At 38.1% G+C, this 26,441-nt stretch overlaps 1 protein-coding gene across 8 annotated transcripts in view; it reads left to right on the top strand.

Annotated features, from left to right (window-relative positions):
* The window catches only part of ncor1 (nuclear receptor corepressor 1), a 132,662-nt gene that overhangs the window by 37,656 nt on the left and 68,565 nt on the right, over nt 1-26,441 (top strand). For 7 of the 8 annotated variants that reach the window (XM_061897967.1, XM_061897966.1, XM_061897965.1 and 4 more), the window contains exons 6-14: nt 2,648-2,761; nt 3,332-3,388; nt 3,519-3,571; nt 6,809-6,875; nt 9,322-9,494; nt 13,155-13,245; nt 13,438-13,616; nt 17,952-18,006; nt 18,103-18,204. In XM_061897967.1, the coding sequence (XP_061753951.1) occupies nt 2,648-2,761; nt 3,332-3,388; nt 3,519-3,571; nt 6,809-6,875; nt 9,322-9,494; nt 13,155-13,245; nt 13,438-13,616; nt 17,952-18,006; nt 18,103-18,204 (891 nt within the window). Of the gene's footprint in view, nt 1-2,647; nt 2,762-3,331; nt 3,389-3,518; nt 3,572-6,808; nt 6,876-9,321; nt 9,495-13,154; nt 13,246-13,437; nt 13,617-17,951; nt 18,007-18,102; nt 18,205-21,924; nt 22,079-26,441 lie in introns of those variants that run through there. The other variant, XM_061897968.1, reaches the window with a different exon arrangement.

Here is a 26,441-nt window from a genome sequence, read left to right as displayed (position 1 = left end):
ACCAACAGCATTCTTATTTGACGTCTCCATTATTAATTGAACAAATTGCAAGAGATTCAGCAACACAGATGTCCAAAATACTGTGTAATTGCGCGATGAAAAGAGACTACTTTTAGCCGTTTGTGGTGCTGGGCTAATATGTCCCCTCCAACCAATAACGTCACAAACACGCGTCATCTTAAGCGTCATCATAAGCGTCATCATTCCGCAACGTTTTCAACAGTAAACTCCACGGGAAATTTAAAATTGTAATTTATCAAACTAAACGGGCCGTATTGGCATCTTTTGCAATGTTAAGATTTCATCATTGATATATAAACTATCAGACTGCGTGGTTGGTAGTAGTGGGTTTCAGTAGGCCTTTAAAGCTTATGAAGAAAGTCATACACATTTAAAAATCTCAAAATGTATTACAATTGTATCTTAAAAGACCATTTTTCGGGTTATCAAACAGACTGGGTGAATCTATATCATCTATATGAAGTTTAATTTGGATCGTGTCTGGAAAGAATATAGCGGTGACGACTTCATCTATCACTGAGGACTTTAAAGGGGAACTGCTCTTTTTTTTCATTTTGTTTATCGTTCACAATCGTTATGAGAGACAAGAACACACGTCTTTTTTTAATATGAGGGAGGGGCGGGGGGATGGGGTAGACAGCGGCGGCGATAACCAAGAAGAACGCGGAGTTGGAATATAATTACAACACTTTATGTACATATTTATATACATATTTATATAATATTTATATAATATGTAACTACAAGCTCCATTCACAGACAGAGTCCCATTGCTTTTATGAGCAGTCGAGCGAGTCAAAAGCCGGAAAAAAAAAAAAAAAAAATATATATATATATATATATATATATATATATATATATATATATATATATATATATATACACACATATATATATATTTTTAATTTTTTTTATTTTTATTTGTGGCGGTCGTAATTCTTTCGTGGCGGGCCGCCACAAATAAAGGAATGTGTGGGAAACCCTGGTGTTATTACAATTACAGTGCATATGCTGTCTGGCTAGCTGTGTACAGACAAAACATGAAATGTGGGCCAATACTTTACAGGTACTGTTAAATGATTTTTCATGTTTTACATTCAGTACAGATACGTAGTAGGTGTCTTATCGCATTGTGTTGTGCATTACACACACAAACGCGTATCGTGCTGACATAGTAGGTTGCTTATCTCCTTCCGAATCTAGATTTTACGGCTAATACCGAAGTACGTCGATGTTATTACGCTAGAAAGAGAGTTCTTCAGTGTTCGCTCGTATAATGTCAATCTCGCTTCAGCTTTATTATTATACATGTTGCGTAACATTAAATAAGGATTGGTGACTGTTTTAAAATATATTTTTAAAGTGATTTAGAGGTAGAATTGATTGCTCCCATTAGCTGCATTGCTAGCTACCCAAAAAAGGCAATTTTTACAAGTTAGAATGCAAAAATACCCAAAAACTTGTTTTTTTTATCTCTTAAAATTATTGTGTACGAAAAGCAAAATTATGAAAAAGTGTGGTTCCCCTTTAAACAAAAATTAAGGTTTTGAGTTCGTCTAGTTGGAGTCAAGACTTGAATTCCATTGAGTTGCTGTGGTATGACCTTAAAAAGGCGGCTCATGCTCGGAAACCGGAATTGAAAAACAGTGGGCCAAAATTCCTCCACAGTGATGTAAAAGTCTCATTGCCAGCTATTGCAAATGTTTGATTGTTGCTGTTGCTGCTAAATGCAACCAGTTATTAAGTTTAGTGGCAATTGCCTTTTCATGTGGGGTTGTTGGGTATATTTTCATTTATAAATAATACTGCATTTTGTGTTTATTTGGTTTCTCTTTTTAGAATATTTAGTTGGTTTTTTTTGATGATCTGAAACATTTAATTGTGACAAAGTAAGCCTTTGGTATGGTGGTTATTGTACATTCACGTTGTATAATGATTTCAAACGTATCGCATATAAATTCCAATAATGTTCACATAAAACCAGTTAACAGAACTGAAGACTGACAGTATTTTTTTTAATTATCAGTTAACCTTCCTGTTTGTTTTTAATTTAATTTGTTTATTTTAGTCCTGCTATTTGTTTTTCGAATTCTCATTAGCCAGGAATGCAAGCTCAGCTTTGCTGCTAGAGAAAACATATATCACACACACACATATGTATATATATATATATATATATATATATATATATATATATATATATATATATATATATAACATTTTATTTTTTTAAACATTTTTTTCCTAAGATTTCCAGGGATTTATTTGTTTGAGGCATTTCAGGAACTCCTAATCTATCTCAGTAACTTGGTGGTTGACATAACCTTTAGCTTGTAAACATTGACAAGGCAAACATTGACCAGTTCGACTTGTCTGGAGTCATCAGCATGACCCCAGTGCCACAGCTGGAGTTCTCATGTTTTATACTTGAACTGATATATCCACAAAACTGATTATGTCTGCGTGTTTCCCATCAGAAGATTTAATCAGATAACCACATAACAGAGTGAGAATCAAATACAATTTGTTGCTGAATAGATAAAAAAGGGCATGCCCGCATTAGTCCTGTGTCTTTTATATGGTGTACTTTTCCTAACGTGATTTAATTGCTGGTGTTGTCTCCTAGCAACAACTAGAGGAGGAAGCAGCAAAGCCAGTGGAGCCAGAAAAAACCGTGACCCCTCCCCCGGTTGAACACAAGCACCGCAGCATAGTGCAAATCATCTATGATGAGAACAGAGTGAGTTTTCTGCTTATCATTTCCAAAACATGCTAGTATTAACTCTCTACAGTATAGAAATAATTGTGCTGAATGGCTCTTCTGTAAATAGTGCCAACTTATTCCACAAACAACCATTTCATGCATGACTGAATTTTTTTCTGTTAGTTAGTGTATGCAAACACTATATTTCTTTATTTTAGCTTTGTTATTCATCAGGAAGTTTAAAGTAAAGTGCAGGGAAAGTCCTGGCGACGTGTTTCATTATTAACAACAGGGAAGGTTACTATAGTTCATGTCAGTCATACAATGTGGAGACATGCCTTCCCACCCTGTCGGCAGTTAACCCTTCAGCACCCTAAAGTCTGTGCAGAATGTTTTATTTGGTTTCTAAAGACATGTTTCAAATATTCGTTTAGAATGAGTAGATGAGCATATTTATAATGTCCGGTTGTTGTCTTAAATTGCCTTTTGTGCTGTCGTTATCTGTGTTATTATTTCCTTTTGGTTTAGATGTGATGTAGGTTTGTAGTTCTCATTAACATTTCTTATTTAATTTTAATATAACTTTTTTGTTCTTTTGTTATCCAGAAAAAAGCTGAAGAGGCCCATAAAGTACTCGAAGGCCTTGGTCCCAAAGTCGAGTTGGTATGTTTTTGCGTGACTTCAATTTAATTTTATAGTCCCTAACTCATTAGAAAGCAGAATTGTACTTTGTTAATAGATAGTTAATAACCATTCACTTAATCTGGTGCCCCTTTTTGTTTCCATCTCTTAGCCTCTTTACAATCAGCCATCAGACACAAAAGTTTACCATGACAACATTAAAACGTGAGTATTCTGATTTATGTATTAGATAAATATTTATATTTTACCGGTCAACTGATTGCGCTGGTTCATTGACAGCTGGAGGGTAGAGGGTCATAGTAAAGTAAATCATTACATTAATATTAAGAGAGCTCAAAAAAAAATTCACATCCAAATCCACAATTTTTATTTATTCCGATTATAAATCGATTCATATTTTACGAGATTCATTTAAAAAAAAAAAAAAACAACAACAACTATATATATAAGTATATACAATTTTGAATCCATTTTTGGAATAAAAACATAAACAACTATTGTTAATATTAATATTATTTTCTATACTGTTGCTTTTGTTAAGGATTAGATGTTCTGTTGTTGGTGTTATATTAAAGTGTATGTCTTTTAATTGCTTAGTAAATTAATATCCCCAAGTATTGTAAACTTGGATTGGTTTGCAGTTGGAGTTGCGCTTTTCTTTTATTAGATTAACGTTCTGTGATTTTTGTAAATACAATTTAAAAAAAAAAAAAAATTAAAATGAAATTAAAAAAAAATTAAAATCTGTATTTTAGGCCAACACACAAGCGTATAAATCATATGTCAGCAGCCTAGAAAATATTTTGTAACCTGCTTTGAAAATGTCTTATTATAATTCATATACCAAACTATATTGCGTTTATTCTGTCGCGTCACTTCTTTTCGGAAGTAAAAAACAGTGGTGGTGGACCAGCCAAGATAGCTGTTGTGCAGCAAGCAGCGCGCGAGCGGAGTATACAAGGGGCCTCGACCGTCCTGCAAAATGCAGATACGAGCAAAAAAAATCTAACTATGCAACGGAATAGATCCCAATACTTTTCAGAAAAATATTTGTTGAGTGATATGAAGTGTTATTCGTCGGTGGAGTTCCGAGACATGTCGAACTATCTTATGCTCCAATGTCATTTTACACGACAAAACAGATGAAACCTTGGAAACGCATGGAGCTCCATAACTTCTTTTTGTGTGGCTGGGTCAAGGAAATTGGTATCAAGACTCTCCCGGATATGCATCGTTTTTGCTTGGGTAATGTTTCATTTTATGATTTAATTTTGCTTTTTGCGAAGACGCGTCCATGTAAACAAACTAGCAATGAACACCTCGACACCTGTGACTGCATATCCGTTTAACAAACAAACCATTACTAAATCATCACCATATTTGATTTTTCTCTTGTTATCATATGTACTCTGACACATTTGTGTACAAAATAAACAAGAGGGGAGACATAGAAGTACCTTTCCTGACAAAGTATCATTGATCCTGACTTCCTGGTTTCTGTTTGTTGAAAATGTATTTAAAAATAATATCAAGATAATACTTCAATGGGATATACGAAATGAGTAAAGTATATTAAAATTATATTTAAAAAAAACTTTTACGAACCTTTCGCGATTTGAAAGGTTCATACAGCCGAAAAGAACGCAAGCATAGGGGCATATTTCTTTGAGAAAGGCTAAATGGCACCTATTACTCATTGTGAACAAACGCTGCTCAACCACCATGCATACTCAATAGGTTGGATGTGAGCCGGACGGGACGTCAATGAAAACTAAACAACAGTACAAGAATTGTATTGAATCGAAAATCGATATTAAATTTAATCGTCACCTGAAGATTTAGAATAAAATCGTGAGTTGCACAAATATTTCCACGTCTAGTCAATGTCTATACAAACCTACACCTGATGCAAATGTTAAGACTAGGCCCTTTTCCACCACAAGTTCAGGAAATCTTGGTTCCTGAATCTATAGGTTCTTGTAGAAGTGTGTGGTTTGTGTTTCCACCGCATTTCACAGTTCATGGTAATTTATACAAATCAGGCCTAATGACAAATGGAGGAGTGGTTTACTATATTTCTATCCTGATAACATGTAAGTCACAGTTCTTTTACTTAAATGTAAGTAAATGAAATACAAAGCAAACACATACAAAATGTGATGATTTAAAAAATAAAGTGTAGAAAATTGTTGATAAAAAGTCAGGCTTTTTCCGCAATGGCCAACAGTCAGAAAGTTGTCCTCTTGGTAAATGATGAAATCATGAAAGTCAGGTGATCCCTTCTGGTCCTTTTCAGCTGTAAATAATAATATATAAATAATTAACTGTCAGTGTTTATCTCACGCCGACAGCACAAACACATCGGCTTTCGCGTTAGCTTGTTAACATTACCATTCTGTTCACTTGGGTTGAGGCTAATAACTACCCAAATGGAGTGTCGTTGGCTACTTTTACAACATGTAATAAAGTATATAGTTAATATTTGATGTCAATTACCTTCGCTCCACCCATGTGCTGCCTATTTTTTTCACATTTATCCAACAAATTTAGAGTGTTAAGCAGCACAGGTCGCATCTTCGAGTCTGCTTTCATACTCATAAATACGTTTAAAAGTGTCTGTCCACTTCGTGTAGCTTTGCGTAACGAATTTACGTTTGTAAAAACTAATAAACAACAATAAATTGCAAATAGTTTAAAGACTACGGCTGAGTAAAAACACTCCAAAATACTGGCACTGATCAGCGTTCTTCACCACAAAGATGCCACACAGAGGTTCCTGCATTTCGAAAGCTTCTTTTGTTGTTCTTTCTCTCCATTGTCAAGTTTGTTGTAAAAGAAACAAACAAGAAATAAGAAATAATCAAGTCGCTGCTTATATTCCAATGACGTGTGATTGAAAAATAAGTTTTAGGAACGCCCCCAACTGTGTTCATTCATTTAACGTTTGACAGCACTGCCCACTGCCGAAAAAAGTTACGAGTTGCTTGGAGAAGTCCCACCTAGCTAGGAGGACCCCTGAAAAGTTCCTGAAGAACTAAAGCAAGACGGATAGTTTTTAGTGGAAACACAGGGGGAACTTTATTTACCCGGGTAAGTAGGAAAGTTCCTGAAAAGGTTCCTGCAGTGGAAAAGGGCCTATTGTGTACCATTAAAATGATTCCCCCTTTTGTCAGGATTCTGGCCACCATTACAGACTGTGCTTTCTCAATGTTCCCCTCCCAACAGCAGCCACCTTAATGTGTAAACAGAGAGTTCCCTGTAGTTTTTTTATTTGCCACTGAAACTGAGAGTTTAGAGTGTTAACTTCCAGAAGAGTTTATGTAAGCACTTTTGCCTGAAGAAAGTTTACATACTTTACACTTTGCTTTTTTTGTGAACACCAAAGTCATTTTGCAAGTTGACATGATCAAACTGTAACTTTACTAATTGTTGTTCTAATAGCAATCAAGTCATGAGGAAGAAGCTGATTCTGTTTTTTAAGAGGAGGAACCATGCTCGTAAACAAAGGGTAAGTCTGCCTGATTCGTATTGAGCCATGGCATTTAGAACAGTAAAGAGCTTTTCTTCATTTCCTTTTGTACAAATAATAATAAAAATAACAACAAGCTGTGTTGATCTTTAGCTATTAGCAATTTCTAGAAAGGAAGTCCAAATGTTTTCAGAGCTGATCTTAAAATTGTATTTGATATATACTACGGCTCTAAGGTGTAAGGAGACTCATAACTTAAAGTTGCAACTTTAAGCATAACAAAAAGCCGAGAAACATATGTCAAAATACTTGTAAGTTCGGTTACCACTGTAGTATTTTTTAGCTTGGTTTTAATTTTCATATCATTTGGAGCTGTTAGTAAACATATAGAACACAACTTGAAACTGTTATAATAAATGTTTGATCATTTGACAGCCCAACTTCAATCTTCTGCATTGAGAAAGGCCTGACTGATTGTAACATTTTAGCACAGGTGGATAATTTTTCATCTATTTGTGGCAGTGCACATTATTTGTGGCAGGGCACCATAAATATTGAATGTAGGAATGTTTGGATCAAGGTTTTATGCTGGCAATTCCGATACCGATCATCTATGGGTGAGATCGGCAGATACCAACACCAATCACATGTATTAACTCTACATTTTTCAAGTTTTTATTGATGAGTGCTATTGACAGTTTCACAATATCAGCACAGTATCTAAACCAGTTGTTGAATTTTATTTTATTACTTACAATTGTTTGAGCAAAACAAAGTCCATAAACAATAACTAAACCAAAGCAAAACATTCTATCTGCTACTCATTTATATATTTTGGATTTTGCCTTAAAAGTCCTACTGTGTACAGGGAATTATTCCCAGAGTTTTAATCAAAAACAAAAAAATATTTTCAGAAAATGAAAATATCGATCTAACTCTAATATCAATTCTATGCTAATACTACCCTTGGTATTAACACCACAAAATAATGGCAAGATTCATACTTCCTCTTACATGTCATGTACTGACTGTGACAATGCTGACACATCAACAGTTGTTGTTAATGTGTTATCCTCTCTTCAGACTCCTATTAATCTACTTAATAATAGCTGCTTGCTTTCTGCGGCAACAGGGTGTCATCTCTACTTCTTGAAGTTTACTATGCACTTATTTCTTGGTTTTGTTTAAGCTAAGTTAGCTTAGCTATTAGCCTGCCTACTCCTGGCATTGCCTGTGTGACTTGTCCGCTAGTGATGATAATACTTGATAATGATATATGCAAGGCAGTTTATTTTCCGTGAATGAAGTAAATATTAGTAGTTTAGGGGAGCGGCTCCGCATTGTGAACGCAGGCACATAGTTAACTGTAGCCGCTTTTTTTCAAATTGTTAACCATTGGAAGAAAGACATGCACATATACGTATAGTTTATTGTAAATAAGACATCCAACAAAATTACCTCGGCAGCTCTATTTAAAAAGACAAAAAAGCATTATATATATGAAAAACAGTAGAATGAAAATCAAAACACACAAGAATGGAGCAAAATTATGTCAATAAACTGCCGTAGGTTAAAAAAAATCCATTATTATCGCCCATTCTTTTATGTCTCTGCCTGAAGTTGCAAGTTAACATGCAAGCGATGGGTACTTTTCATTTCAATTATATCAATGTTAGTTAGCCAGTCTGAGAAATGTTGACATAAACAGGTTAACTACGAGTTTCCATTCAAAATGCTCGGGAATTTGGAATGATTTTGTACACAACTAAAAATACATCACAATATTTGTTGTTTTTTGTAAACAGTGATTTAAAATATGTCCGACTCCACTCAGACAGAGAGAGACCCTTTGTGCTATTTCTGCACTTTCAGTGCACTTTTGGCTGTTCCCTGTCAGTCAGACAGCCCTTTAGACCCTTAACAGTTGTGGACCACTCATGGCCTCATGCCAAAAGGAAAGAAAATCGTTTGTCTCTGGCTCCAGTGTGGAAATGAGGCTGTATTGTCCTCCTGACCCAAACATCTTTTCATATCTGCACAGAGAACTTTAACCCTTATGCCTCTAGAAATTTGATTTCAGCGTTAAAACATTTAACAGTCAAAGAGAATAACTTGGTTACTACAAACCGCCAAGATGCGATTGATGTTTAATGGTGGTGGGTTCGAACACATGCAGGCTGCTCCTGAACAGCGTGTTCCTGATGTTTGATTTATTAAATATTCCCTATTGTAAGTGTCATTATTAGTCTTTTTTGTAGTACTGTGCATCAATGTTGTCTTTTCAGCCAAATTTTTAGCACTATCCCCTACAACTTACTTAATAGGCTGATATGTTTATGAAAATTTAAACTGTATTCGCATTCACAGCATTAAAAAAAAAGTTTGTATGACTCGATGCATTTTTAGGAAAAATGTTCTGGCTTTCAATGTACTGTTTGTTGCCCAGTCTTAATATTTTGGGGTACTTTTCATGCTGTGCGTTTAGGAACAGAAGATCTGCCAGCGGTATGACCAGCTCATGGAAGCTTGGGAGAAGAAGGTGGAGCGAATGGAAAACAACCCCAGGCGCAAAGCCAAGGACAGCAGAACACGGGAGTACTATGAAAGGCAATTCCCTGAGATCCGAAAGCAGAGAGAGCAACAGGAGCGTTTTCAGAGGTGCCGACCTTTACCTATTCTGTACCTTTTTACAATATACTGTTCTGTGGCCTTTCTGTTCACCAACCTAAGATATTGCACACGTTTGCCTTACCACTCCTCTTTATTTGTACAGTGGTGGTGGATGTTGTTTTTATACAGAGTGAAACAGATACTAAATTGGCCCTAGTGTGAAAATGTGAGTGTGAATGTTGTCTGTCTATCTGTGTTGGCCCTGCGATGAGGTGGCGACTTGTCCAGGGTGTACCCCGCCTTCCGCCCGATTGTAGCTGAGATAGGCGCCAGCGCCCCCCGCGACCCCGAAAGGGAATAAGCGGTAGAAAATGGATGGATGGATGGATGGATGGAAACAGATAATTGCCTCTATGATTATGATTTATTTGTTTGACACATATAACAAATCACATTAAAGTTACATTTACACAATATGTTTCTGGAAAGGAGTAGGAAAAAGCGGAGAATATTTATTCCAACCCCTCTCCCCATTGGTTATTAAACCCTTTGTTCACGTTCTGTGTTTATTGGTTGTTTTCTAATAGGGAGAGAAAATAATAGAGAATGTGTAGCAATATATTGGTAGCTTATGATGTAATGAAGTGTTAAAGTTGAGAAAATATGAGGAAAAAATGACCAATTTAGATTGTGCAGTTTCAAAATAATATATAAAATACAGCCTGATAGATCGATAGTTAGTTAGTTAGTACTTTATTGATCAACGTGCCCACAATGGATGTGCTGCAGGCACACGGTGGGTGGTTGAAACATTCGTACACAGTGAAAAGGTTCATACACCAAAGTATATTTTGTGTGGTCTGCAGTTAGTAAATCGAAAAGTTTGTACAAATATAGGCACAAAACTAATTAATAATGATTAAGCAAAGTAAATAAGATAGGAATAATTACAATTAATATTGGAGGATAAAACAAGTTAAAATAAGCAATAAGATGAATGTGTGAATAAATTCTGAAGTAAAACAAATCTGACAAATGTATAAGTTAGAAATACATGCTCGATATGGATTCAACAATATCTTATTAATAGTAATCTTATTAATAATAATCAATGAGTGAAATATTTTGCTTAATATCGTTGAACTTATCAAGCATTATAAAAAATTTATAAAATAAAAATGTGAACACTGCGATGAGGTGGCGACTTGTCCAGGGTGTACACAGTCATCCGCCTGATTTTAGCTGAGATAGCACCAGCGACCCCAAACGGAATAATCGGTAGAAAATGTATTGGATGGGAAAAATGTGAACATAGGTGTTATGTCATTATGGTAGTGTTCCTTGATGTGTTCGACAACAAGTACTCTCACTTCTTTTGGTTTTCCAACTGTTTGCAGCCTTGAGCGACTACCTCGAGGGCGCTAACTTTTGAGTGCATAAACACTCTCTCCATGTAACATACACACATTAGCTTGTTGCCCGCTAATGATAGCGATTTGGAAAAGTCTAGCTAGCAATGTTAAATACAGAGGTAGCATATCGTAAAATAACATGACTGCAAATTGTTTGCTGCTTCTCTTGGAATGCTTTTGTGTGTGTGCATGTGGCCCATTATTGTACGTGTATACGAGACAGCGCTGAGTGACAGCTTAAACACTAGACAAATTCCTCGGGCTAACGAGCAATTTTTATCCAATATCAATAGTACTAAAGGCAGCACGGTGGAAACTTGGGTTAGTGTATGTGCCTCACAATATGAAGGCCCTGAGTAGTCCTGGGTTCAATCCTGGGCTTGGGATCTTTCCCTGTGGAGTTTGCATGTTTTCCCCGTGAATTTGTGGGTTCCCTCCAGGTACTCTGCTTCTCGCCCACTACCAAAAACATGCACCTTGGGATAGGTTGTTTGGCAACATTAAATTGGCCCTAGTGTGTGAATGTGAATGTGAGTGTGAAAGTTGTCTGTCTATCTGTGTTGGCCCTGTGATGATGTGGCGATTTGACCGGGGTATACCCCGCCTTTTGCCCAAATACAGCTGAGATAGGCTCCAGCACCCCCCGCGACCCCAAAAGGAACAAGCAGTAAAAAATGGATGGATGGATAAATAGTACTTGTAAAAAATAAATAAAAAATACTCCGCCTAAAAAATGTTTTTTGCAGCATTTATTTATATTACTGCATGTTGCACGTCAGTGTTATACAGATGCCAAGATTAAATGACAACAATAATACATGCTATCAATCTTTTGTGTTTTGTTATAGCCTGAAGCAGAGTTTCAGACTGAGAGCTTGACTTAAAGGGGTCATATTATGATTTTTTTTTTTACATTTACAACTCTTTGTTGTAGTCTACATAACATGTAATGGTGGTTCTTTGGTCAAATCTTTGCATAGATTTTGTTTTACAGACCGTCTTCAAGCTGCTGTCTGACCATCTCTTTAAGATGTGCCGTTTGTGGTATTTTACTTTCCTTTGCTTGGACTGCGTCTTCCCCCCGCCAGCCATGTTGTAGTTTTTAGTACTTCCATATAGAGTCTACTGACAGATGTGAGTTAGAACTTTACATTACTTTGTATTAAAAATGGCAACAGCGGAGGATACATGTACGAGCCAGTCTGCCCCGCAACAAGAGGATAGAGAAAACAAGGCACTTATTGAATACAGCGTAGGAATAAAATAGTGGAACTGCGCTAAGATCTTCGGTTAAATTTCCTCCATATATGGAGATATCCGCTGACGTAACTACTAGGAAAAACGTCACACATCGGGCAAATTCCAAACGGCTCATTTGGCACAAGTATTAAGGAAGTCAAGATTGTTTAATAAATATCTCTGCAATGCTTTCATGGTTTGATTAAAATTTTCCGGTACTTATGCAAATACCAAATACACAAAAACCGAAGAAAAGAAAAGTAGGATTTGCATGATAGGTTCCTTTAATGTCCTAAAACGTAAGTCCACTTCGCTGTGACATTAGATGTAGCCAGACTGCAAAACCCAGCAAACAGAGGTATCCAAAACTGCGTGTGAGCTAACGGCCAAATGTCATTAACTTTATGGCTCGATGCATTTGCATTGTTTAACTCGAGTATCCAACAGTATAGTAACATTTTATTATTCAGAAAAGACTAAAGTCATCATAGGTCCTGTCTTAATTTGCCCACTTTCTTGGCAATGCCTGTTTTTCATTTTGTCAGATGCTCATTCATTTACAGATCTCTGTTTCAGTTTTGCCGTTATATTTCATTTACCAATTTAATTATGCTGACAGTTTGGTGTTATTTTTACAATACATTGGAATGCATCATGTTTCAGTGCTGTTGACATTTACAACATTTGACTGCAGAAAGTTGGCCACCTGTTGGTCTGTTTACATCCATTTGTTATTGTTCTGACCTGGCTTAAGGCCTGTGTGTAATATGAAGCGTATCCTAAGAGAATACGGTTAACTGTATTCTTTATTCATATAATTTGATCAACTTACTGTGTGACACATCACACTTAAATGAAACACCCTGCCCAGTTTAGGCAAACAAAATATGACCCAAATCAAATGAAAGCAGATTTAACACAACTTTAACCACACCCAGTCAGTTACCTTTTGCTATTAATGGTTTTTGCTCCTATAGACCCGGTGGGACGGTAAAACTAAGTGATTTGTAGGACACATGCATTTTTGTCACAGAAACCCGTCTCTCGCTTTTCGCAGGGTTGGACAAAGAGGAACAGGCCTCTCAGCCACCATCGCCAGAAGCGAGCATGAGATCTCTGAAATCATAGATGGCCTTTCTGAGCAAGAGGTGGGTGATGTCAGATTTTCCTTATTCAATATACTTGAAATTACAGTGTGGCAAGGGCATCATTAAAAAAAAAAATTATTTCACACAACTAATGCAGGGAACACTGAAAGTATTTACTTAACTAACTTTGTGCTTTATCAATAGAAGATTATTGTATTTCTATTATATCTGTGAAATTTCCATGTTTCACAGAACAATGAAAAACAGATGAGACAGCTATCTGTCATTCCTCCAATGATGTACGACTCCGAGCAGAGACGAGTGAAATTCATCAACATGAACGGCTTGATGGATGACCCCATGAAGGAGTACAAAGCGCGGCAGTTCATGAATGTTTGGACGGAACATGAAAAAGAGATCTTTAAGGAGAAGTGAGTTTTTAGGATTTGTTACAAAATGTCACGGACTGTAGCTGCAAACCTGTTTCGTTTTGTTGAAATATGATTCAGAGTATTGAATACACAGACAAAATGGTCAAAAACATACATTTTCTTTCAAGAATGTGAATGTTTTTCAGAAAGGATTTTAGGCTATTATTTACCATTCATTCTTTCAGACAAGAGCAGTGATGTTGCTGAATACACATCCTGCGTCCCTGATGCATAATGATTGTGTTTGAAAGCACAGTCACTAGTAGGTCACAACAATTTGTTGACATTGTCAACAAAAATTCTTACCGAAATGTGTTGCCCAAAATGTATTTGTTGATAATAGTCGGTGACATCATCGATCATGTGTTTCCGGACAGAAACAAACAAGTCACTGTGACCAGGAGGAGGAGACAAATTCTTCCCTGAAGTGAAAACTAAAAATGTAAAAGAAACAAATAACTTGCTCAATTTGCAAAGATGACCTTGCTTTTTATGGAAGTATGTATGTTATACGGGAGCATTTAAACCAGAAGCATGTCAAACACCTGAAAGATTGTTAGCTAGCTAGCTAGCTAGCTAACAACATAAACAAAGTTGAGTATAAAAATGGCTTTAACTATAATTTTTGCCAAAATCCACCAGTTAAACCTTGTCTATATACCCGTGTTCAGCTTTCTAAACATCATCACAAAATATATTTTCTCTTGAGGAAGCTACAAAGTTTTGGTGTTGTTTTTTTGTTATTACTAGTTTGTTTACGTAAAAAAAGATTTTTAGTGTTTTATCAGCATTTTACCTGCCCATGCTTTTAAATGAACACAAGTTTAAAACCATTTGTTATTATTTTTCAAATGCCTTAATGATCAATGCAATATACTTAGACCAGTGCTTCTCAAATATTTTATGTTATTCCCCCCTGGGAAGAAAAAAAAATTGCACCCTTCTCCCCCACACGCCACCGTGACTATAAATAGTATAATTTGTCTATAAAATTGTTATAACTATACCTCTGCATAATATTGTAAGCTTTTTAACAGTAAAGTAAACAACACACCAGTCTCCTCGTCAACCACCGTGCTTACAGTGAAGCCAAGTGCTACATATGCTTCATTATATTCAAATAATGGGGCCTGTCCCACTATTTGAGAAGGACTGACTTAGATGGAGTTCTTCCCACACAGGGCAGTGCATTAGACAGCCTGCTGTTTCCATAGCGAAGTTGTTTTTTACAGGGTCGAGTGGCTAACCCTATGCCAAACTCTGCCTCTGGCATCCTGGCTTGGGAAAGACACTGATTTTGGAGAATCCACAACCAGAGGCGGAGTTGGAGTATTAGGCCCAATCCTGATGTTCACCTTCATCCACTACCACTCGCCCTCATGCACTAACACTACACCCTCGAAATCAAGTAATAAGAGGAAGAGCTTTGTAATATTTCTTAGGAATTGAGACACCATTTGCTACATCACTGCATCGTTTACAGTCAGACACATAAGCGACTACGTAGTTAAGTTTGTACATACGTACCACCTAGAGGTGTCCCGATACCAATATGTTGGTACCAGTACCGATATGTGTTTCAATACTTTCAAAATAAAGGAGACCACAAAAATGTTCATTATTGGCTTCATTTTAACAGAAAATATTTTGATAAAATTTATGATTGAACATCCATCCATCCATTTACTACTGCTTATCCCTTTTGGGGTAGCGGGGGTTGCTGGAGTCTTATCTCAGCTACAATCAGACGGAAGACGGGTATACCCTGGACAAGTCGCCACCTCATCACACACATATGTTTCTTATTACCCCCAAATAAAACATTTTAGAAGATTGGAATTAAAATTAAAAGGCATTAAACACACTGGGCTTTTCTTATTGCACTCAAAGACCAGTTCACATTTCTTTAACATATTACATATAGCCTGCCATTAACTACAATTAGGTCAAAATACAATAAAAAAGCTTTATTGACATTCTATTAAATGCTTTATGATTGTTTGCCAATTTTGATTTGTGCTTACAAAAAATCATTGGTAAATACTGAAAACAATACGGCTAAAAGTACACAGTACATGTAGCAGGTAAAACATATTGCTTAAAAAAGGGTCATTATTTCTTCTCATTAATATACTTTTCAAATGTTCTTGTAGTCGGACAATATTTTCGGTACATTACCGGTAGATGTAATTTTTTCCTGACCACGGAGACCAGGTAGACTTGACAGGTCTGCCTGGTTGGCAGTAGTTTAGTGGGAATAATAGTGGGAATTTTTTATGAAAATCAGTGAATTTGCATTAGTTGATGCTACGTGGGCGGTTTTAACTGCGCTAATAATTGGCAACAAGCCAACCAACTGTATGTGCGTCTTGTATCTTTATGTGAACAGGGGAAGCTGCCACTCTCTTGTTACTTCTATACCTATGTTTGACGCAAAGGGGGTAATACTGTATTGACACATTTAGCGATACATCTTTTAAAGCAGCACTTGCAGCGCGGCACCTCTGTGTTTAGAGCGTCACCTTTATCAATAGTTTTGAAGCGCAAATACCTCCATAGTGCGCTTTACGCACCCTCTTGATTAACCAGTAGAATTGCCATTTTTTGTCATTCTTCCTCTCCCCACTGTTTCTTTTTGTAGGCGCTCAGTGTGTGCGTTTTGACACAATCATATGCCCAATAAAGTCACCGGCACACGGCAACATATGTGAATGAAGAAAAAAGTACTGGTATTTTTCAAAGGTAGTTGTACCTTTTTAATTCATTAGTACCGCAGTACTTTATTAATAGCAGTGTACCTTACAACCATAGTCCCACTATTACACAACAAACCCGGCGCCTATGTAGTTAACGGCTGAGATTGTTTTATATCATTTATCATGCTTTGGTTGAATAATAAACAAAGAACTACATACATGGAGAAGAAGCCGCTATCGACAACTGTTGTCTCTTGTGAATTTTTTTAAGGTATGCAACGTTAATGTTTTTCCATTTCAAGCTTTTTGTCAGTATTTTAGCCTAGTTTTGCTAGTAGGCTAACATTACAAACTAATGTGTACTATATTTTATAATTAATACAGAAATCCGGGAATATTCTCTGGCCCTACTTTGGCAAGTCAGCAGCTAAAATCCGTCACTGAAGGGCTACATTCATACACTCTACCCCTCATTAGGCCACCTACCCCTATGTGCAAAGTTTAATTGAGCCACCACATCACGGAAACGCGCAAAATGTCGGGATTAGGGTTTAAAAAGTATAGCGAGGGGGTGTATTTGGACTGGCCCTTGATAAATATTTTTGTAATAGTTGTCTTTATTTTTAGCACATTGCTAAAAAGTTGGGCCGTCAAAAATAATACGCTAACTCTTGGGATTAATCACAAAAAGTTTCACTTCAAAAAACACCCAGACTGGACTTTAAATAAAGCTGTTAGCAAGTTTTTAGCAAATAAATTACATGTATTTAGATAAAACCATTTAAAAAATGTTCCTGTATGCCATTCTGACATTAACATTTAATTTGCTTCCAAATAGTGGGGTATTTTTTAAAGAAATCTAAATTATGCAAGCGAGTAATGACTGATTAATTATGATTATTGCAACTTCAAAAGTGTGATTAATCGGATTTAAAATAAAATATAATTGACATCACTAATAAAAATATCTCATGCTGAATTTAACCACTACCAAAACAACTAACCAGTCACCACTGCGGCTTTTCATCCATGGATTTTCTACCGCTTGTCCCTTTTGGGGTCACGGGGGATGCTGGAGCCTATCTCAGCTGCATTCGGGCGGAAGGCCAGGTAGACCCTGGACAAGTCGCTACCTCATCACAGGGCCAACACAGATAGACAGACAACATTTACAATCACATTCACACACTAGGGCCAATTTAGTCTTGCCAATCAGCTTATCCTCAGGTGCATGTCTTTAGAGATGGTAGGAAGCCGGAGTACCCGGAGAAAACACACACAGTCACAGGGAGAACATGCAAACTCCACACAGAAAGATCCCGATCCCGAGATTGAACCCAGGACTACTCAGGACCTACGTATCGTGAGGCACATGCGCTAACCCCAGTTCCAATGTGTTGCCCCCACTGCGGATTTAATTTTTACTATTAAAGATACGAACATCATATTATGTAAATAAACCCATGTGTCTATTGCTCAATGCCGTGGTCACACACAACTGTGCTGTATACTTTACTTTAAACTGAAACATTGAAACTTTATTTCTCGCTTCAAAATTTCATTGTTGAAATTTTGTCACTCGTTTTGGAAACAAATATTTTTGACTACCAACCGATAATGCTATATTCCCTCTTGACAGGTTTGTTCAGCACCCAAAGAACTTTGGCCTGATTGCCTCCTATCTTGAAAGAAAGGTAAACACTTGACCGTTAAGATTATCTACTACTTAAAGGAGAGGCGTGGAGCAGTACAAGCCACGACCCATGTGTACATTATTTTCGGTGTTTCAGTGTGTTGCTGACTGTGTCCTCTACTACTACTTAACCAAGAAGAACCACAACTACAAAACGTTGGTGAGACGCAACTACGGTAGACGGAGGGGCAGAAACCAGGTAATTGTGATGATGAGCTGTTCACAATGTAACTTTTGATGAAAATGTTAAACAGCAGTTATTTGAAATAAGGGATTCTGGCTACACATTAGTATCTATTGGGTATTTTACCGAACTTTAGTTAAACTGCTGACATCTATTAACTATTTTAGGCCACGGTTGTCCAAACACAAAATCAGCGGCCATTTTGATACTTAACATTTTTTTTTCCTCAGGTTAAATCTTACCTATGTTGATTGGCTTAATAAGTTAACATTGCAACTTTTACTCATTACAGTAAAGATTTTGTTACTTTTTGAAAAGTCGATGTTATATTTTTGGATTTGTGGTTCAATACCGTAGTACCCAGACTTACAAACTTACAGTAATGGGTTCTGCGACTCAGCTTTTAACGTAAAACACTTCAAATCAAATCAACATCTCCCAGTGAAATTATTTGAAATCAAATTGGTACCTGACCACATCAAAACAGCACAATTTTAACATGTATCATGCTTATCAATATAGATTAAAAACAATTTAGATGACAAATATTTTTTTTAAATAGAATGTAGTAACAACTCATGTAGTTTAATGAAGTAATGTAATAATAATGTACAGCATTTACCTTGGAGAGCGTAAAACTATGGTATCTCCTTCCAACTGCTTCTTCGTCAAACTCACTATCAGCAGCATTTCCATAACTTCATGGATAAATATTCACCGTGTAGATATTATTTTAACTAGGGATGTAACGATATCAAAATATCAAGGTACTATATTATCACGGTATTAAAGACACAATATGATATTATTGTGGTACATGTCCCAAAAAATAAATACTTAAAAATACGATAGTGTATAAAATGAAGTTACAGGAATAATTAGGATAAACTCACTTCCTGTAATTGAACACAAACAAATGCTAAAATGTAATAATCTTATTTATTACTACGATCATATATTTTTTAAATGCAAAAAATTGTGTTTCTCAACTTTTACTTTTTGAGAAGAAGTGTCCTGTACAGTGGGCATTAGTTCTATCTGTTTGTAAAAGGCAGTTTGTCAGAAAAATTAACTTCCACTTTTAATAATGTAAATGCCTCACAAATGTATGTTTAGCTTCTCTGGCTTCATCTTTTCTGGGTGAGGGTAGCTTATTAAATAGCTTCGTTGTGCAGCAGGTGCTTTCCCTCGGCATGTTGCGCCTTGATCAAGCCTGTTTTGGCTTGGAACGCTCAAGAAAAATATGCCGCACTTTATAATTTTGGCACAGAGGAAATGTTTTTGCCAGGGTTTGTCTGTTTGTTAGCAACATAACTCAAACAATTATGGACAAATTTTGAAAAAAACAATGTTGCTTATTTGCTTCGAAGTGGAACACACTTAACTTTCTGCTTCCTCTTTCTCTCCCCTTTACGGCGCTCCACCCCCGTACATTGCGTGCCTGCACTACACAGAGGATTCTGGGAGATGTTGTTTATTTTCAGACACGCCAAAGCAAACGTTTCAGAAAAAAATTACACTTACCAAGTTTTCGTTTGATACAGTCACAGCATTACAGATAACATTTTGAAACCGCAATACAACGGTATTTATAATACTGTTACATCCCTGATTTTAACATTCTGTATTAAGCATGGTGCAGACTAGCAGTGATGCGCCCAACTTGCTTCATAAAGTTTGCGACACGCTCTATCATGTTTTTAATGTGGTTTTTTTATTTAAATAATGTCATTCACTTCTTTTTCCCAGCATTGTCCTTCACACTCAAATTCTTTCTTTCCATGTTTGGAAATTAAAGTTAGGTTGATCTCTATTTATAAGGTAATGCTAGCGAGCAAGTAAGACCTGGTGTTTTGGTCAGATCTTACGGGTTTCACTGTGACATGTGATTCACCAACTAATGGCAGTTATGCTTGTAACTCAAATATTTGCTTTCAACTTAAAGCATAACAATTAGCTAAGAGACAGCTCATATCTCAAAACACGTCTTATGTTGGGGCACTCCTAAATTGAAGAACCACTGCAGTATTCTTTAATATGCTACTGGCCAATTAAAAACAAGTTGTGGGCTTCAAATACCTCCCCCAGTCCTCCACTATGGCCATGCAAACTTTGGCATTTTCTATTAACTATTTTCATCATTAAGTGTGCAGTATATTTAATGATTACTGTGATTATTCACATTTGTTTTAATTTAACCAGTTACCGTATTTTTCGGACCATAAGTCGCGTTTTTTTTTTGTAGTTTGGCCGGGGTGAGACTACTTTTTTGGTTTGGCCAGGGTCTCACCCCCCGCTGGATTGTGGAGAAGACTGCGACTTATAGTCCGAAAAATACGGTAATCTTTTTTTATGGTTTGTTGAAATAAACAGGTTAACCGAGCTGCCACCTTATTGTGGTAGGGGAGTTTGCGTGTCCCAATAATCCTTGTAGCTATATTGTCCGGAGGCTTTATGCCCCCTGGTAGGGTCTCCCAAGACAAACAGGTCCTAGCTGAGGGACCAGACAAAAAGAAGCTCAAAGACCTCTACGGAAAGTCAAACTCAAAGACCCAGATCGGGCATCTGGTCAGGATAACCCCCGATGCCTCTCTTGGGAGGTGTTTGGGGCATGTACAACCGGTAGGAGGCCACGGGGAAGACCAAGGACACATTGGGGAGAATATGTCTCTCGGCTGGCCTCAGAATGCCTTGGTATCCCCCGAGAGGAGCTGGACGAGGTGGCTGGGGAGAGGAAAGTCTAGGCTTCTCTGCTTAGGCTGCTGCCCCTGCTACCTCACCTTGGATAAGCGGAAGAAGATGGATGGATGGATTGAGATTTGTGATTAATTTTAATTACATTAATCTTGAACAGACTTAGGTTAATATCGCAATGTATTTTTACCTTAATCGCTATATGGTTCAGAGATCAGATCAATGCACGTGTCAATACAAAAGTATTGAGTAAGCAGAAGCCGACTGGTGTGCTCACTGTCAGATGTTACTTCAAAATACAGCCTGAAAGAACTACAGATACACCAGTTGCCACGTTTTGGGCAAATATATTACATCCATTCAAGTAAAACTTTCAAAAATGTTCCTGGATGACATTTTGAAATTTGCATTCTTGTACAATTTTTGAGGTGTTTTCCCAAGCAAATTTTAGTTATGCAAGCAAGTTGACCTGTGATTAATCATGATTGATCCAAATTCTAAAATGTGATTAATATAATTTAAAAAAATAATTTGACAGCCCTACTTTTTTAAAATTAAATTTAATACTAATGAGCTTTAAAAAAATCTGTTTAGAATGATAAAAGTAGCAGCATGTTGATCAGGCTACTTGCACTTGAATGGTGTGATTCACAATAATCTTATTTGTGTTAATTGGCTTGCGTATATAAATGGTTTCTCAGTGAAAACATAAAAAAGAAGGCTAAGATACAGTAGTTTCACTGAGAACAGTGATTACTATGAAATGAGAATAGCCAGATATAGTTGGTGCTGGAGTTCTTATGAGAGAAAATCCTCCCCTCTCTGAACCAACTCACTTGGTACATCCCTGCCATCTGACATGTCCCAAAACTCACTGTGCTGCTGTGAGTGCCAATCAAAGAGGAGTGCTTGGCAGGGATTACCTTGAATGACCCTGCATAGAGTAGTGCGTGCATGTGACAATTCTTTGGGCGGCTTAAGCGGCCCGATGACACGTTTTTCTGGAATATTTGCGGCAGTGCCTTGGTCCGTCAGCCCTTCTAGGGAGCTCCGTCATGGCGCTGTCCTGCCCCTCTACCTCTGCTGTTACCACAGCTATGGAAGCCCCGGAAGGTAGATGTCCATTTGCAACACCAGTAAGCTGTTTCTCACAGCAGAGAAAAGTTTTTTTTATAGTCATGAAATGAGCTTGCAGGTATGTTTACAAGCTTTGAGACCACCTTAACACACTCATTATCTTCTGAGATATGTAATTATGTCTGATGGTGTTCTATTTCGCTGTGGCAATTTCTTTTGTAGCATACATGTTATCCATAGGTCTGTAGATGGTCCAACTTTACTATTTTAGGGGTGGGTTTCTAGAACATGTGCAGGCAGGGTTCTTAATTCAACAGGTTCGTAAAATGTTGTCATGCATGCACGTTCTATGCGACAAGCCTAGAGAAGACATTTAATGACATGTAATTTGTTTAATCATACAGAAGAACACTTTACACAGCATTAGCCAAAGTTTTAGTGTGCATATCCCCTAGTGCTGTATTTAGAAACATCTCCCTTATGTCAGCTTGCCTATTTTATTTTGTCTTTGCTTAAATGGGTAAATTTTTCATATATATATATATATATATATATATATATATATATATATATATATATATATATATATATATATATATATATATATGTTTATATGTTTATATATATATATATGTTTATATATATATATATATATATATATATATATATATGTTTATATGTTTATATATATATGTTTATATATATATATATATGTTTATATATATATATATATATGTTTTTATATATATATATATGTTTTTATATATGTTTGTATATATATGTTTATATATATATATGTTTATATATATATATATATGTTTATATATATATATATGTTTATATATATATATATATGTTTATATATACATATATATGTTTATATATATATATATATATATATATATATATATATATATATATATATATATATATATATATGTCTCTATATATATGTATATATATATGTATATATGTATATATATATATATATATATGTATATATATATATGTATATATGTGTCAGGTCAGGTCTTATCCCTGCTACTGGTAAAATGTAACCCAGTACAACCTGCCGCAGGGGTAGATGGGACCCGTTAGCCCAGTAAGGTGACCCATCTAGGAGAAGGTAAACTCCAATCCAAAACCGCCACTGCATTGTGGTATACCTTTCTTGGGGAAGGCTTCGGGAGTAAACCCTGAGGAAAAAATCAGGAGACGGAGTCCCTAAGGTGGCCCACTGCTGGCTACAGCGGTGCACTGGCAACTCCTGCGACACTGTTGGTGCCAAATTGTACCAGCTCTTGCTGCTCCTTTGGATCCATCATCAGTGTGAAGAGGGGGGTCCTGCTGCATGGGCAACAGCTTGACCTCCATACTACTCTGCCCTGGCTTGCGCCCTGGAGAGGTCACTCCAGCCTCGTGTCATAGCGTGGAAACAACAAACGGGAAGCAACAGTCTACCGGTTATAAGCTACGATGCTCGATTGGCGTAGAGCATAGCGCCAGGGGTTGCTTCCGACGGTGGGAGAGATCCTTGAATTTCATTGGACAGCTACTGCCCGCCTTAAGCTGGGCAGCCCCCAGCCAATTAGGTGCTGTCCCGCCACAGTCTGCCTTCCTCATTGGGTGCATGGGGATTAGGTAAAACCGACAAGCAGACTGTAAGACCTGCACCAAGCAAGAAACAAAGTATGAAAAACAGTTGCCCAGTCCTAAAACTGGGAAGCTGGAATGTCCGGACTATGACACCCGGACACTCCAATGATCTCCAAGACATCAGTGATGCAAGAAAAACGGCTGTCATTAACAATGAGCTACTGAGACTCCAGGTAGACATAGCTGCATTGCAAGAGACCCGCCTAGCCGACTCGGGAACCCTCAAGGAGAAAGACTTTACCTTCTTCTGGCAAGGAAAGAGTGCCGGAGACCGCAGAGAGCATGGAGTTGGATTCGCTGTCAGGAACACCTTGTTAAAGATGGTTGAACCAGGAGACAAAGGATCGGAACGCCTGATGACACTCCATCTCCACACCTCTGATGTCCCAGTGACCCTAGTCTGTGCCTATGCCCCCACTCTAACGTCTACAGCAGAAGTTAAGGATACATTTTATGCCAACTTGAATGACGTCATCAAGAACATCCCCCCGAAGGAACATCTCCTCATCCTCTGTGATTTCAATGCGAGAGTGGGAGCTGATCATGACTCATGGCCTTCCTGTCTTGGACACTTCGGAGTTGGCAAAGTCAATGAGAACGGGCAACGGCTACTGGAGTTGTGTTCCTACCATAACCTTTGCGTGACCAACTCCTACTTTCAGATGAAACCACAGCACAAGGTGACATGGCGCCATCCCCGCTCAAAGCATTGGCATCAGCTAGACATGATCCTGATCCGAAAAGCCAACCTCAAGTTTGTGCTCGTTACTCGTAGTTACCACAGCGCAGACTGCGACACCGACCATTCACTTGTCTGTTGCAAGATCAAGCTACAACCAAAAATGTTTCAAAACTCCAAACAGAAAGGCAAACCCCGCATTGATTCCACCAGCATGCATCTTCCAGAGAAAGTAGAAGAGTTTGCCAAGTCCCTCAACAACATCCTGTCTGAAGAACACCAGCACTACTCCGCCTCCGAGAAATGGGCCCACCTCAGGGAGGCTATTCAGAAAACAGCCCTTGCAACATTTGGGAGGAAGATCCTCATAAACAACGACTGGTTTGTTGCCAAGTCCAGCGAGATGACCCCTGTCATTGAAGCAAAGCGTGCTGCCCTTACTGAATACAAACGCTCCCCGAATGAGAAGTCCCTGCAAGCACTGAGAATTGCAAGAAGCAAAGTGCAACAGACTGCAAGACATTGTGCCAATGAATACTGGCAACAACTCAGTGAATCCATCCAGTCTGCAGCTACCTCAGGTAACATCAGAGGGATGTACGAGGGCATAAAGGCTGCTCTGGGCCCAACACAGAGCAAAACAGCCCCCCTAAAGACCACCAGCGGGGAAGTTATCACTGACAAGGGCAAGCAGTTGGACAGATGGGTAGAGCACTATTCAGAACTCTACTTCAGAGAGAACACTGTAGTCGCCTTAGCCCTTGATGCCATTGAACAGCTGCCCATCATTGAGGAATTAGATGCTGAACCAACACTTGCTGAACTTCACAAAGCGATCGACAGCTTAGCGATTGGCAAAGCACCTGGTACTGATGGCATCCCCCCAGATCTCATCAAGCGCTGTAAAGACACCCTCCTGCAGCCTTTGCATGATGTCCTCTGCCAGTGCTGGAAAGAGGGAGCCGTGCCGCAGGACATGAGAGATGCCAAGATTGTCACCCTTTACAAAAATAAGGGCGACAGGAGCGACTGTAACAATTACAGGGGCATCTCCCTCTTGAATATAGTAGGAAAACTCTATGCCCGTGTCGTGCTTGTGCGCCGTCAGACTCTTGCTGAGCGCGTTTACCCGGAATCTCAATGCGGCTTTCGCGCCAAGCGCTCTACAGTGGACATGATATTCTCCCTACGCCAACTTCAGGAGAAATGCAGGGAACAACAGAAGCCCCTGTACATATCCTTCATTGACCTGACCAAGGCTTTCGACCTGGTTAGCAGAGAAGGGCTCTTCAGCATCCTACCCAAGATTGGATGCCCTCCAAAGCTCCATAGTCTCATTAGATCTTTCCATGACGACATGAAGGCAACCATCCAGTATGAGGGTAGCATATCCAACCCATTTCACATTAAGAGCGGAGTCAAGCAAGGTTGCGTCCTTGCTCCTACCCTTTTCGGTATCTTCTTTGCCCTGCTCATCAAACATGCTTTTGGGACTGCAACAGAAGGGGTATATCTACGTACAAGATCTGACGGCCGACTTTTCAACCTAGCCCGTCTTAAAGCAAGGACCAAAGTCCGTGAGACAACCATCCGGGACATGCTCTTTGCTGATGATGCCGCCGTCATTTCGCACACTAAACCAGAACTCCAGTGCCTTATGGACAGATTCTCCCAGGCCTGCAAAGACTTTGGGCTTTGCATCAGCCTAAACAAGACAAATGTGCTCAGTCAGGAAGTGGACACTCCACCAGCCATCACAATTGATAAGCACCAACTCAAAATAGTACAACAATTTACTTACCTGGGATCCACCATCAGTGACAATCTGTCCTTTGATGGTGAGATCAACAAACGTATCGGCAAAGCTGCCACAACCCTAGGGCGCCTCACAACCCGCGTCTGGGAGAACCGGAAGCTGACAACTCCTACCAAGATGGCAGTGTACAACGCCTGCATTGTCAGCACTCTTCTCTACGGCAGCGAAACATGGACAACATACTCCAAACAGGAGCGCAAACTGAACACCTTCCACATGTGCTGCCTTCGCCGCATCCTCGGCATCCATTGGAGTGACAAGGTGACGAATGCCCAAGTCCTCCAACGCGCTGGTCTTCCTACCATGTTCACGCTGCTCAGACAACGCAGG

Source organism: Nerophis ophidion, linkage group LG04 (genome assembly GCF_033978795.1).
Source record: "Nerophis ophidion isolate RoL-2023_Sa linkage group LG04, RoL_Noph_v1.0, whole genome shotgun sequence".
Lineage (NCBI taxonomy): Eukaryota > Metazoa > Chordata > Actinopteri > Syngnathiformes > Syngnathidae > Nerophis > Nerophis ophidion.
The sequence above is the reverse complement of the archived record's forward strand: the minus strand, read 5'-3'. Positions and strand labels throughout refer to the sequence as shown.